Source organism: Tachypleus tridentatus, chromosome 3 (assembly GCF_004210375.1).
Source record: "Tachypleus tridentatus isolate NWPU-2018 chromosome 3, ASM421037v1, whole genome shotgun sequence".
Classification (NCBI taxonomy): Eukaryota; Metazoa; Arthropoda; class Merostomata; order Xiphosura; family Limulidae; genus Tachypleus; species Tachypleus tridentatus.
Window position 1 is genome coordinate 99,615,200 of NC_134827.1, and position 14,063 is coordinate 99,629,262.

The 14,063-nt window shown below is 34.4% G+C and overlaps 1 protein-coding gene across 1 annotated transcript in view; it reads left to right on the forward strand.

The window, feature by feature from the left end:
- Positions 1-1,576: 1,576 nt before the first annotated feature.
- The window catches only part of LOC143247588 (uncharacterized), a 61,181-nt gene continuing 48,694 nt past the window's right edge, over positions 1,577-14,063 (forward strand). Inside the window, exon 1 of the mRNA XM_076495899.1 lies at positions 1,577-1,685. Within this exon, the coding sequence (XP_076352014.1) occupies positions 1,644-1,685 (42 nt within the window). The 5' untranslated portion in view covers positions 1,577-1,643. The remainder of the gene's footprint in view (positions 1,686-14,063) is intronic.

Below are 14,063 nucleotides of genomic sequence, written 5' to 3' on the forward strand. Positions count from 1 at the left end.
GCCAGGAGAGATGCAAAGAATGCTGGTCTCATATTTCTAGAGGAAGTAAAAAGGGCTATGTTTGAATGTCTTGATTGCTTTCAAATCAGGAACTGGAGAACCATTCTATGGCAATGGATTAAATGCCGCCAATATTCGCTGTTATTCAACCAAACACTTTGATTATTGCAACAGAAGAAGAACTCTGGAAGTATATTCCAAACTTGACTCAGATGTTTGGTGAATTCTTTGATGCAAATATCAGTGTGGAAATTGGACGATTACGGAGACATTTGGAAGCTACTAAAATCAGCGTTGAAGAGACAAAGAAGTGGACAGCATTGAAATTTCTGGAGTTGATTGTGAAATGGGATTTTTGTGAATCTCTGCCAAGGTTTCACTGTGTTTGAGATTCTTTTTGTCTATTGTGAAAGTTTATTCAAATTGAAATTGATAAAAATTTCTTTCTCTCGACCATGAGTCAGACAAGATTGACAAATCTCGTTTTACTTTCAGTTGAACGTGAATGTGCAAAGAAAGTGAAATTTGATAAAAATCATAATCAGTTTATAGAAATCAAGACGCGAAAGCAGAGGCTGAATTCTCTCTGTTTGCCTTTGCAAAATAGGCTTAGTGTTGAGACTGGATTTCCAGTCTTTTTGTATGAAATAAAATGCACAATTATCTGTTCATACAATTTTTAATGTCCTGCATTTTTCTTATTTCCAGTTTCCTTGTGACAATATTGTACTGTTTAAAAGTCTACTTGCAAACATAATACATTTTTCTGTGTTCAAATTTAAAATTATTTATGGGGGGTGGGGCAAAGGTCTGTTTGTTTTGAATTTCGCGCAAAGCTACACGAGGGCTATCTGCGCTAGCCGTCCCTACTTTAGCAGTGCAAGACTAGAGGGAAGGCAACTAGTCATCACCACCCACCGCCAAATCTTGGGCTACTCTTTTACCAACGAATAGTGGGATTGACCGTAACATTATAACGCCCCCACGGCTGAAAGGGCGAGCATGTTTGGTGCGACGGAGGGTGGCAAAGGAAAGATCCGCCCCAGGTGTCAAATACTTTAGGTACGCCCCTGACTTGTGCCTATATTCCTTGAATGCACCTTCCATACATTTGTAAAATAAATTTTGAAATATTAATTGTTTTGTTTACAGTTTAATATCATGTTTTATTACCCCTCGGTGGACTCTGCAGATATCACAATGCGGCTTTGCTCCAATAAAACACACACACGTATTTTTTTACAGTATGCCAAAAAGCCTTCCTAAAACACGTTTGTTGACCTGCGTATTTTTTTATTTATTTTTATATCACAGCCTTCAGGAAAACGAATAAAATCACATTTATCTATTCACAAAACCTAATGCAAACTTTGAAAAACCAAAACAGCCTTCACTTTAACAGAAACGTGAATCATTTATACTCACATGAAACCCGTCTGCCAATAAGAAACAGAAACATTTCATCTTATTTGTACTACAGTAGTTTCGGTGCGCGATCTGTCATTTTTCGAAGTTCGCGCATTTCACTCCCCTTTCTTGCCCTGTAACACTGATAGTAGCATGAATCTAACGCCTTTCTAGCTGACTTACGTGTTCGGTGGATCTCTGCTTGGCTAGCAGTAACTCTGGGTTCACAGTTTTGTATGAAATGGCCTAAACGACTCCGTTTCTCAAAATATAAGAAGGTAAGAAACAAAACGTTGGAGTAAGGCTAAACTCTTTAACATTTTAATATTTTTAATATTCTGTATAAACGAGATGCTCGTCGATCAATATCTTGACGTAACACTTTACTTTCTGATGTGATATATGGATATTTCTGGCTGCGTTTTTTTTTACAACACGTAAACTTTTACGTGTTGTAAAATAGTTAAGAACGAGACTGTAGACATACGGGTTCTTTAGGTTCTCTTTAATCCTGAGTAATGTCGACGTAAGTCAAAACAAAATGTTCCTTCTCTGACAATGTCTCAGATCTATCACCATAACTCTTACTATCTCATGATACACACTTGGCAGAGATTTACATTAAAGGTGGCGTTTTCTAAATTGTTAATTAGTTCAAGCCGGATGTTTTACTTTTAAGTGTTGTGTAAAGGTGAAATATTTAATGGTTCAAAACGTAACTGGCTAAAATGATCAGTAATGAAAGCCTGAAATAGTAGTGTGCACGTGAAGCTACTGAGAGGAAAACCAATCAGTTCGTAAGGATTTCTTCCTAATGCAACTTTAGTGCTTTTAATATACGAGTTTTGATACCAAGGTTAATACAGATATTTTGTTTAAAGTACTTAGTGTTTCGAAACCAATATTAATAGACATATTTTGTTTAAGTGATATAAGGTTCTTACTGTTGACCCATTTCTTACGCAATTCGTATTATATCTGTCATTAAACTATTTCTATGATATAAAAATTTAACAAGTTGCTAAACACCGAAGTGCACGTGCAAGTCAGGTCAACATTTATCCGTACAATATTATAAAACTTCGAGTGCACATTTGTCTTCCAGTCTGTAAAACTTGAAACGAGTCCAAATTTTTCTTGGGTTTTAATAGAGTTGCGAGTGTTTATTGGCTTCATCTTAAAAACAGTTATAGGTTTTATCATATTAAAAACAAATTAGTTTTAACACATGATAAGCAGTACAGCTTGGAGTCAGCAACCATTCTTAATACACGATCTGGATTCCAGTAATACCTTGTGCGAAAACAAACTAGTTTTAACACATGATAAGCAGTACAGCTTGGAGTCAGCAACCATTCTTAATACACGATCCGGATTCCAGTATTACCTTGTGCGAAAACAAACTAGTTTTAACACACGATAAGCAGTACAGCTTGGAGTCACCAACCATTCTTAATACACGATCTGGATTCCTTGTACTAAAACTGTTATATTACGTTTAGTTAGACTTTTCTTCGTTCAATCTTGTCAGATTTAAACCTGGATAACTAACGTTTCATTAGCAATTTCATTTGAAATTTGATATTTTCAGTAAAACCCGCACAAAATATCTGGGTATAAGTATTTATTTACTGCACAACAACCCTTTAAGGATGCAAAAAAAAATATCGAATATCGAATTCAATATGCTAAAAATAAAACGTTCAAATACGATGTTTATTTTAAACAGATATGACGTAATCAAAATTTAAAGTTGGCAAAAATAAATTTAAAAAATGTTTTTTCAACAAACAACAAAAACGAGGAACCAGTTTTCAGGTACTCTTTTCGTGGGTACTCGCAAATCTAGTAAAATATATTAAATTGCTCATCACATGCGCAAATATGTATATACACGTACGAAGACATTTTGACAATAGTTAGGAGATAAAAACAACGAATGGACACTCCAGATACTTATGAAAGAACTTTAATTTTAACCAGCGTTTCTCCTGTGCGGTTTTTTTTTCAAGTATAGAGTACGGAGAGGAAGAAAATTCGTTTTTACTGGACTTTATAGACATATAGAAAGGAATACACAAATATTCAGCCGCGGCATAGAGGCTCATAGACGGCTCTGAGTTTTTCAACTACAGATGTTTTGTTCCTAGTTCCGTCATTTTTTGACCGATTTGAGATTTATTTACAGTTTTGGACTCAGGATGTCAGATTCTTTCGATTGATATAATTACTCTAATTCTGCTTAAAAGAATTTCAAGTGTCGCGGCTGTTGGGGATTCCCTCTTGTTCTACTTTGGAAGCCCCTGAACGTTATTTTCACCTATTACATTTAGGTGTGTCAAAGGTATACATCGGGTAAACGAAACATTAAAAGAAGAATGATAGAAGTAACTTGCATACCAAGTATTATGAGTAAAGACGAAGCTGTATAGTTGGGGTTAACTACAATAAAGAGACATCTGCAGGGGAGAACGAGTCCCCATTCCCATCATGGATTTGAAACCACCAACCCTATGTGCCTTGCTAAAACACGGAAAGGATTTTTTTTTTTAAATAGAATCAAGAGGCAAATTATATTTCCAAGGCCTTTCATATATACACAACACCTGATTCCGGCATTCAACTATAAGTCATGTGAAACATTATTGGCCAATTATAAAGCACGTTACTTTTAAGGACGTAACGTTCGTCATCCTATCAGCTTCCCTATCTTTTGTTTATTTGTTTTGAAATTTGCGCAAAGCTACACGAGGGCTATCTGCCCTAGCCGTCCCTAATTTATCAGTGTAAGCCTAGAGGGAAAAGGCGGCTAGTCATCACCACCTACCGCCAACTCTTGGGCTACTCTTTTACCAACGGAAAGTGAGATTGATTGTAACATTATAATGCCCCCACGGATGAAAGGACGAGCATGTTTGGTGTGACGGGGATTCGAACCCACAACCTTCAGATTACGAGTGAAGTGTCTTAACCACTTAGCCATGCCGGGCTCTTTCTCTCTCTTAGATATATTTATTTTAATTCGCCACTTCAGTAAGAACAAAATGTTTTATTTGAACTTCTGTCTCAACCATAAATTTCCAGGCAATCGAAATACCACGGGTCAAAACTCGATTAATCAGCTACTATGCATAACTTTTAATGTGTGGTTTCTCTGTGTATTCTTTGTAAACTGTTATGTAAGCCTACAAAACTGTGGAGGAAACACTTGTATAATGAACAAACACCTGTGGCCTGTAATTTTACAAGATTTACTAACTTAAGTGTCATGTCTCTGGAAAGTGATGAACACGTGTGTTTCGTTGGATACAGAACACTTACTGCGTCGTAGTCTGTTTAAATGTTCCAGGGGAGATCTATCAATTCGTTGAATATAAATTCAAGTAAAATTGTATGGTAGAAACTTGCTTGGCTGCATCATGAATACAGCTTTAAAATTATTTTGGAAAATAAAAGACGTAAATATAAGCTGCTTTGTAAATAAAGTACGGTCCCTATTATTCACCATGGAAATTAGTTATTTTTCCCTGTAGCGCTTAGTTATTGATTTAAACTCGTAGCTACAATTATTCACTCTTAACCCGAGGACACATGCAAGTCCCTTACATCAGACTGTGGGAAAATCAGATACATGAAAAATCAAGATTACCCATACATGATTAGTGAAATGTCTCTGAGACTCAATTACACTGATAGCTGAAAGGGACTTAGTTGATTGCACTAAAATCTAGCTCTATGTTTAACTTACGAATTTCGTGCAAAGCTACACGAGGGCTATCTGCGCTAGCCGTTCCTAATTTAGCAGTGTAAGACTAGAGGGAAGGCAGCTAATCATCACCACCCACCGCCAACTCTTGTGCTGCTCTTTTAACCAACGAATAGTGGGATTGACCGTCACGTTATAACGATCTCACGGCTGAAAGGGCAAGCATGTTTATTGTGATGGGGATTCGAACCTATGACCCTCAATTTTTGAGCGCCCTACCCACCTGGCCTTGCCGGGCCATCTACAAGCTTAAGATACTAGGAATGGGGTTTTGTTACCTGTGGTGGTTCAGAGCACATATAGCCCAATGTGTAGCTTTGTGCTAAACTTGAAACAAGCAAACAAAAGCTCTGTGGATTTCCGTTGCTCTGAACTTCTAAAAGTACGTTATTGTTAACACTGCTTTTTACAGCGCTGCCATTTAACACGTGCATAATAAATAACGTCTATCATTCGATGTTTACTTTCAGCTTTACTTCAAACTCAAGCACTTTTCACTGGCTAACGGAAGTGTGCAGCACGTGCTACAGTACTATGGAATCACTGAACTCTGAATTTTATTAGAGATACGAAGGTTAAAGACCCCAATAATTCATCCTAAACAAAACATAAAAGTTAAATTCTTAAGTGTTTTAAACCACTTGGATCTAAAAATACGTTAAATATGCTCGACTCTCCAGTTAAAGCGTCCAGCGATTTTTTTCATCCTTTCTATAAATACAGTTATTTTACCGTGAATAGAATTCGAAACGGTAGCTTTCACGTGTGAAATAAGTCTTCGCGTTTACTGGCCGAAATGCTAAAATATTTAGTAACAGCGACAACAAAGAAAGACAATTCAGACAACGAAACACCCTATTAGAGCACTAAAATAGCAAATAAAAAATAAGAATAGCTTGAGAAAAAAGCTACTAAGAAATTCACATAGAACTTAATAGAGTTGAGCAGTAGTGATATTTAAAGCACGGATAATTTAAAGCTAGAGTTGTATTAACCGGATTAATGGAGTGTGGTTTATATATATATATATATATTTTTTTTTTAATGAAATGTGCCGGTATTTCAAACCACTGGTAACAACAGCCCGGATACCACTGAAAGTTCGCATCACGTCATAATAGGAAAACCAAATATGATTTGATTTCAATATCTTAAATCAAAGCGACGTACAAGATCAGGACAAACGTGTTACTGCTACTGCTGTTTGTGATTCGCAGCTTAACCTGTTCAGTGCCGTAGACGAGATAACTAGTCCAAGCCGATCGGTAATACAGTGCCACGGACGAGTTAATTCGTTCTCAATAATACCTAACTTCAACGCTAGATGTCAGCACCATAAAAGCATTTGATCTACTTACATATTGTTTCACTTTCGATCCAAAATGGCGTCACGAAAAAAGTTACAAAATGAAGAAGCATAAGAGTTTTAATTTAAATTTGGTTCGAAGTTGCCGTAGCAGCTGAAATACTTGGCAGTCAACAGGTTAATTAGCCTATCAAACCAAGAGGTTAACTAAATCGATAAAAGCGAAATGTGTAGCCTTGAGAACTGGGATTTATTTTAAATCGTTATGCATTGAAAACTATTTAATTTGGAACTTCTTAACCATTGCCAGAAATGTTAGCTTAGCCATTGATATTTTATCGTAATACTAAATAAACAAATATTTAAGGCAAGATATTTTTCTGAACCTGCCCTAAGTTCTGTATTCAAGTATAATGGTGAATCCAAACCTTACAACAGAGAGAAAATCTAGATAAGAATCACTTTATGATAATAATGACTTGTTCTAGAACCCAGGTCTTGTTTACGAAAAAATATTTTGATAATAATGACTTGTTCTAGAACCCAGGTCTTGTTTACGAAAAAATATTTTGATAATAATGACTTGTTCTTGAAACCAGGTCTTCTTTACGAAAAAGATATTTTGATAATAATGACTTGTTTCAGAGCCAGGTCTTGTTTACGAAAAAAATATTTTGATAATAATGACTTGTTCTAGAAGCCAGGTCTTGTTTACGAAAAAAATATTTTGATAATAATGACTTGTTCTTGAAGCCAGGTCTTCTTTACGAAAAAAAATATTTTGTTTGATAATATCTTGTTCTAGAAGCTAGGTCTTGTTTACGAAAAAAATATTTTGATAATAATGACTTGTTCTTGAAGCCAGGTCTTGTTTACGAAAAAATATCTTGATAATAATGACTTGTTTTAGAAGCCAGGTCTTGTTTACGAAAAAAAATATTTTGATAATAATGACTTGTTTTTGAAGCTAGGTCTTGTTTACGAAAAAATATCTTGATAATAATGACTTGTTTTAGAAGCCAGGTCTTGTTTACGAAAAAAATATTTTGATAATAATGACTTGTTCTTGAAGCCAGGTCTTGTTTACGAAAAAAATATTTTGATAATAATGACTTGTTCTTGAAGCTAGGTCTTGTTTCGAAAAAAATATTTTGATAATAATGACTTGTTCTGGAAGCCAGGTCTTGTTTACGAAAAAAATATTTTTATAATAATGACTTGTTCTTGAAGCCAGGTCTTGTTTACGAAAAAATATTTTGATAATAATGACTTGTTCTAGAAGCCAGGTCTTGTTTACGAAAAAAATATTTTGATAATAATGACTTGTTTTAGAAGCCAGGTCTTGTTTACGAAAAAATATTTTTATAATAATGACTTGTTCTTGAAGCCAGGTCTTGTTTCGAAAAAAATATTTTGATAATAATGACTTGTTCTTGAAGCCAGGTCTTGTTTACGAAAAAAATATTTTTATAATAATGACTTGTTCTAGAAGCCAGGTCTTGTTTACGAAAAAAATATTTTTATAATAATGACTTGTTCTACAAGCTAGGTCTTGTTTCGAAAAAAATATTTTGATAATAATGACTTGTTCTGGAAGCCAGGTCTTGTTTACGAAAAAAATATTTTGATAATAATGACTTGTTCTTGAAGCCAGGTCTTGTTTACGAAAAAAATATTTTTATAATAATGACTTGTTCTACAAGCTAGGTCTTGTTTCGAAAAAAATATTTTGATAATAATGACTTGTTCTGGAAGCCAGGTCTTGTTTACGAAAAAAATATTTTGATAATAATGACTTGTTCTGGAAGCCAGGTCTTGTTTACGAAAAAAATATTTTTATAATAATGACTTGTTCTACAAGCTAGGTCTTGTTTCGAAAAAAATATTTTGATAATAATGACTTGTTCTGGAAGCCAGGTCTTGTTTACGAAAAAAATATTTTTATAATAATGACTTGTTCTTGAAGCTAGGTCTTGTTTACGAAAAAATATCTTGAAAATAATGACTTGTTTTAGAAGCCAGGTCTTGTTTACGAAAAAAATATTTTTATAAATAATGACTATTTCTAGAAGCAGGTCTTGTTTACGAAAAAAATATTTTGATAATAATGACTTGTTCTAGAAGCCAGGTCTTGTTTACGAAAAATATATTTTGATAATAATGACTTGTTCTTGAAGCTAGGTCTTGTTTACGAAAAAATATCTTGAAAATAATGACTTGTTTTAGAAGCCAGGTCTTGTTTACGAAAAAAATATTTTGATAATAATGACTATTTCTAGAAGCCAGGTCTTGTTTACGAAAAAATATTTTTATAATAATGATTTGTTCTAGAAGCCAGGTCTTGTTTACGAAAAAAGTATTTTGATAATAATGACTTGTTCTGGAAGCCAGGTCTTGTTTACGAAAAAAATATTTTGATAATAATGACTTGTTTCAGAAGCCAGGTCTTCTTTACGAAAAAATATCTTGAAAATAATGACTTGTTTTAGAAGCCAGGTCTTGTTTACGAAAAAATATTTTGAAAATAATGACTTGTTTTAGAAGCCAGGTCTTGTTTACGAAAAAAATATTTTTATAATAATGACTATTTCTAGAAGCCAGGTCTTGTTTACGAAAAAATATTTTTATAATAATGATTTGTTCTAGAAGCCAGGTCTTGTTTACGAAAAAAGTATTTTGATAATAATGACTTGTTCTGGAAGCCAGGTCTTGTTTACGAAAAAAATATTTTTATAATAATGACTTGTTCTTGAAGCCAGGTCTTGTTTACGAAAAAAATATTTTGATAATAATGACTTGTTTCAGAAGCCAGGTCTTGTTTACGAAAAAAATATTTTGATAATAATGACTTGTTTCAGAAGCCAGGTCTTGTTTACGAAAAAAATATTTTGATAATAATGACTTGTTCTAGAAGCCAGGTCTTGTTTACGAAAAAATATTTGGATAATAATGACTTGTTTTAGAAGTTAGGCCCTGTTTAAGAATAATTTTATTATAATAATAACTTGTTTTAAAAGTCAGGTCTTGTAATTTAAATTTAGCACTCTACAGAATATTCAAGACATGTATTATTCACCCCTGGCATCTCAGCTGTAAGTCTGACGGTTTATCATGTTAAACGAATTTTGATACCCATGTTGGGTACCAAAGATAATCCATCGTGTGACTTTGACTAACTCGACACGAGTGAGCCTGTTTATTGTTTTTTCGTAACGCTAACTTGTGTGGTTTATAATATGTGAGTGAGTGATTGTTTTATTATAGCAAATCCACATCGGGCTATCCGCTGAGTCCATCGAGGAGAATCGAACCCCTAATGTCAGCATTGTAAATCCGTAGACTTACCGCTGTACTAGCGGGGGACTTTGTAACATGAAAAGTGCTGTTGATTATCGTGATGAATTATATAAAAGTAGAAATCTGTAGACCCTCTGCTGGGTCATCCAAATGAAATTATAGCAAAGATAAACTGAGCTTATCTGTTGAACTAGCTTGAAAGATAAGTATTTCTTAAACAAAAAAAAATGTTTTTATTTGTTGTGAAGTACAAAGAAACACAACAGGTTGTCTGTGTTGTGCCCAACACGGGTATCGAAACCTAATTTTTAGCGATGTGAATCCGTAGCTTTACCACTGAGCTCTTTGAGGACAACAAACATGTATGATGAAAATATCAGATCTAATCACAGTTTTCACCTCTTCGTCTTGTGCTCAGTAAATGTAATTCTGTAGATGATATTACGTGTAAAATAAGTAATCGGTGCTTCAATTAATCAGTGAGTTATTAATCTTCAAAGATAAACTCTACAACTTATGTATATCTGGAAAATATATCTCAGTTATCCAAAATAGACATACTGTATTTGAGGTGAGAATTCGAACAGAAGATGTAGACAGTTCGTATTCTTTAAAAAAAAAAAAGTGTAAATGTTTGAAAATTAAATGGTCCTTTTCAGGACCATCTCATTATAAGCACAAGAAAGTTATTACAGCACAATGTGCTTCTACCGATGAAAGTTTCTAACTTTTTATATTTACAATAAGCATCGCCATTAACTATTATCTGACTATTTAATAATTATTTATGGTCTTTGGCGAGATCAACTTTATGAAGATTGTTGGTGATTACGATATACAATAACAGATTATATCTTTTGTTTGTCATTTTATTAACTCTATCTTTCATTTTATTCTTAGCCAAGCGTGTTAAGGCGTGCGACTTGCAATCTGAGGGTCGCGGGTTCGCATCCCCGTCGCGCCAAACATGCTCGCCCTTTCAGCCGTGGGGGCGTTATAATGTGAGGGTGAGTCCCACTATTCGTTGGTCAAAGAGTAGCCCAAGAGTTGGCGGTGGGTGGTGATGACTAGCTGCCTTCCCTCTAGTCTTACACTGCTAAATTAGGGACGGCTAGCACAGATAGCCCTCGTGTAGCTTTGTGCGAAATTCTAAAATAAACAACCAAAAAACAATCATTTTATTCTATGCTTACTGGTACGGTTTGATCATCTGCTATACGTCAAGCATGATATGTTATAATTAATGTTTTGGTAACTACCATGTTCTAGAAATGTACAGTTTAATTAAATACAAAACACATTGTCGTTAACTGGTACGCGTCACTACATATTTAGTTTTCTGAAGTAAACCATCTATTTGAAGTACATTGTGAATACACAGATAGCAACAATGTGTTTTAACTTAACTTTCATTTCAACGAACTTTTTCTGTAAATATATTGCGTCACACGTTTAAGTTGAACAGAAATTTCATTTTATTCTAAGTAGAATGGCTTTACTAAGTTTTGATTTGGTTTGTTCTGAATTTCGCCCAAAGCTACACGAGTGCTATCTGCACCCTAATTTAGCAGTGTACTACTAGAGGGAAGGCAGCTAGTCATCACCACCCACCGCCAACTCTTGGGCTACTCTTTTACCAACGAATAGTGGGATTGACCGTAATATTATAACGCCCCTACAGCTGAAAGGGCGAGCATGTTTGGTGTGACAGGGATTCGAACCCGAGACCCTCCACTTACGAGTCGAGCGCCTTAACCACCTGGACAAGACGGGTCACTTTACTAAGTAACAAGAGAAGTAAAACCAAGATTGTACACCAACTTATATGTAAGCTAATTTAATTCATACATATTTCATGATATTATGCTGTCAAATAAAAATTGTCAAAATTGTAAAATCGACGATACCAATGTTTGTCAACAGTCTTAAATGATTATATCTTCAAGAAGTTATGACCATTTATCTAATTATACGTATTATGTTTAAACGACCAATATGAAGGATCTATATTGAAACGTAGTATGATAGACAGGAAGTGTAATGATTTAGTATTGAAAATCCTTAATCTCTTGATTTAGTAAGTTTTAATTATAGTGTTGTCCTTGTTAATGATAAGGATAGGTAATGTCAGTTCTAAAACGAATTAATTAACTAATAAATTAGTGTTAAGTGTCCTTATTATGACATTATCTTCTCTCTTCCCCCTCCTATGAGGCAGCCAATCAGCATAAGGCAGCATTCTTTGGGCGCGATAGTGTAGGGATAACTACTCACGACTGTTTCATCTTAAGCATAGCTCAAGTGTTAAATTTAGTTATTTTCAGAAACGATAGTTTATTGCCAGATAGTTTACATAATTAATTGCGTATCATACATTGTGTAGTTCAATAGTTAATTTGCAGTTGTTATATTATTATGTCATGCCACTCGAACCTTCTGAGTTTTTCCTTATTGTTTCAATTCAGCATTAGTTAATCATAATATATATCAGTGCGTGGAACGTTCTATACTTTTGTTGAGGCATAAACACGCATCGAAAATTTAGTTATACAGACAGATCTGGACTGCGTGATTGTGATTTTAGCCACAAAGAACGTATAGTGGCGATTTTTAAAGAGAAGTTATCACAGACTGTATTGTAACGACAATATTCCCTTATCACCGTAAGAGCTGTCATAATGGACGATAATAATAATGTCGAAGAGACGAAAGAAGATTGGTATTACTAACCCTTAATGTGTTTTTCACATTTTTAAATAAGAGCTTTTACGGATTTTAAGGTATGCATTATTTAGTTAAGCAGTGTAAACATGCGTTGTTGAAAGTTACTTAGAGTAACAATGTTATGTATAACATATAAACATCGATGCAATAACTGTTGATATGACTGTGAAGGGTAAGGATATAACTTTCTTCACCCCTGATTTGCCCCTGATTAATATACGATCAAGGCTAACGTACCTACCACAAAAGGATATCCATTTTACCTTAAGAGTCAGTCAATATCTGAGTTGATTCTACTGTAACCTTCAAGTCATGTGCTAATTCCAGCTTTATTCTGTTATTTTATGTTTTTTTATTACATAATAAATAAACACCTATTTATGAAGATCCCATTTATCTACGACTCGCTTGGTTTTACTATCACAGCACGACTAAGAAAGGTAGTTAAGCCTATGTTGTCATTCTAAGGAAAAATGTAACTAAATGTACACGTAAGAATACTTAGTATCAAAATGAAACGTCAAAATCAGTTTTAATAACCATATTTCTCTGACTTTTCACATTCTAAGAAACCGGATGTAATTAACTTTAACCCTAATGCAATAAGAGTAACAGTGATTCGTAATGACTTGTACAGTAAGTATCTTATTATTAAATTCTTTCCTGCCATCGTGTTCCAGTCCTTTCGAAATTTCCAACTGTATTCGAAGTGTCATTATTTTCACCAACAGCTTGGAAACGTTAATTAGGCCCGGCATGGCCAAGCGTGTTAAGGCGTGCGTTAAAAGAGTAGTCCAACAGTTGGCGGTGGGTGCTGATGACTAGCTGCCTTCCCTCTAGTCTTACTGCTAAATTAGGGACGGCTAGCACAGATAGCCCTCGAGTAGCTTTGTGCGAAATTCAAAACAAACAAACAAACATAGAAACGTTAATTAACAAGACCGCTAATACAATATGTGTGAGTAAACATCACATTGACCAAAAGTATTATTTCAAATCATAATTGTTTAATGGAAAACACGATTAATAACAACTCTTTGCTCAGGGATTACGAACCTATGACATACTTTCCAACAGAGACATGTGAGACAAACACACAGAAATGACACTTCCGCGTAAAAAAGAAGTACTGTCTATTGTCGCTATGATCCCAGAATAGTTGTTGATGTATGTTACATATGAGGTAGCGTATGTTACTAAGCTTGCATGTACCGTTTATACGGACGAAATAAAAAATATCTGGCGCTCGAGATACAAGCTCCATTTTAACATTTAATAGTAAAACGGCTCGTAACCCTTATTAGAGATTACAACGCCACGAAAAACATTTTGGCACTTGGTAGTAAAAATAGTTCACAGCTCCTAATATCGGTCACAACACCTAAATTATCATTGACTTAATCCAAAGAGCTTTTTTGTGCACATATATATGTATTTAAAACGCACTTAAATTATTAAGTCGTCTCATCGTGTTCCAGAGTTGAAATGAAATTCCTATTATTGACAAGAAGCGAAGGCTAAACACACGAAATAGACGTACATAAGTGCTAAGGAAAAAAACAC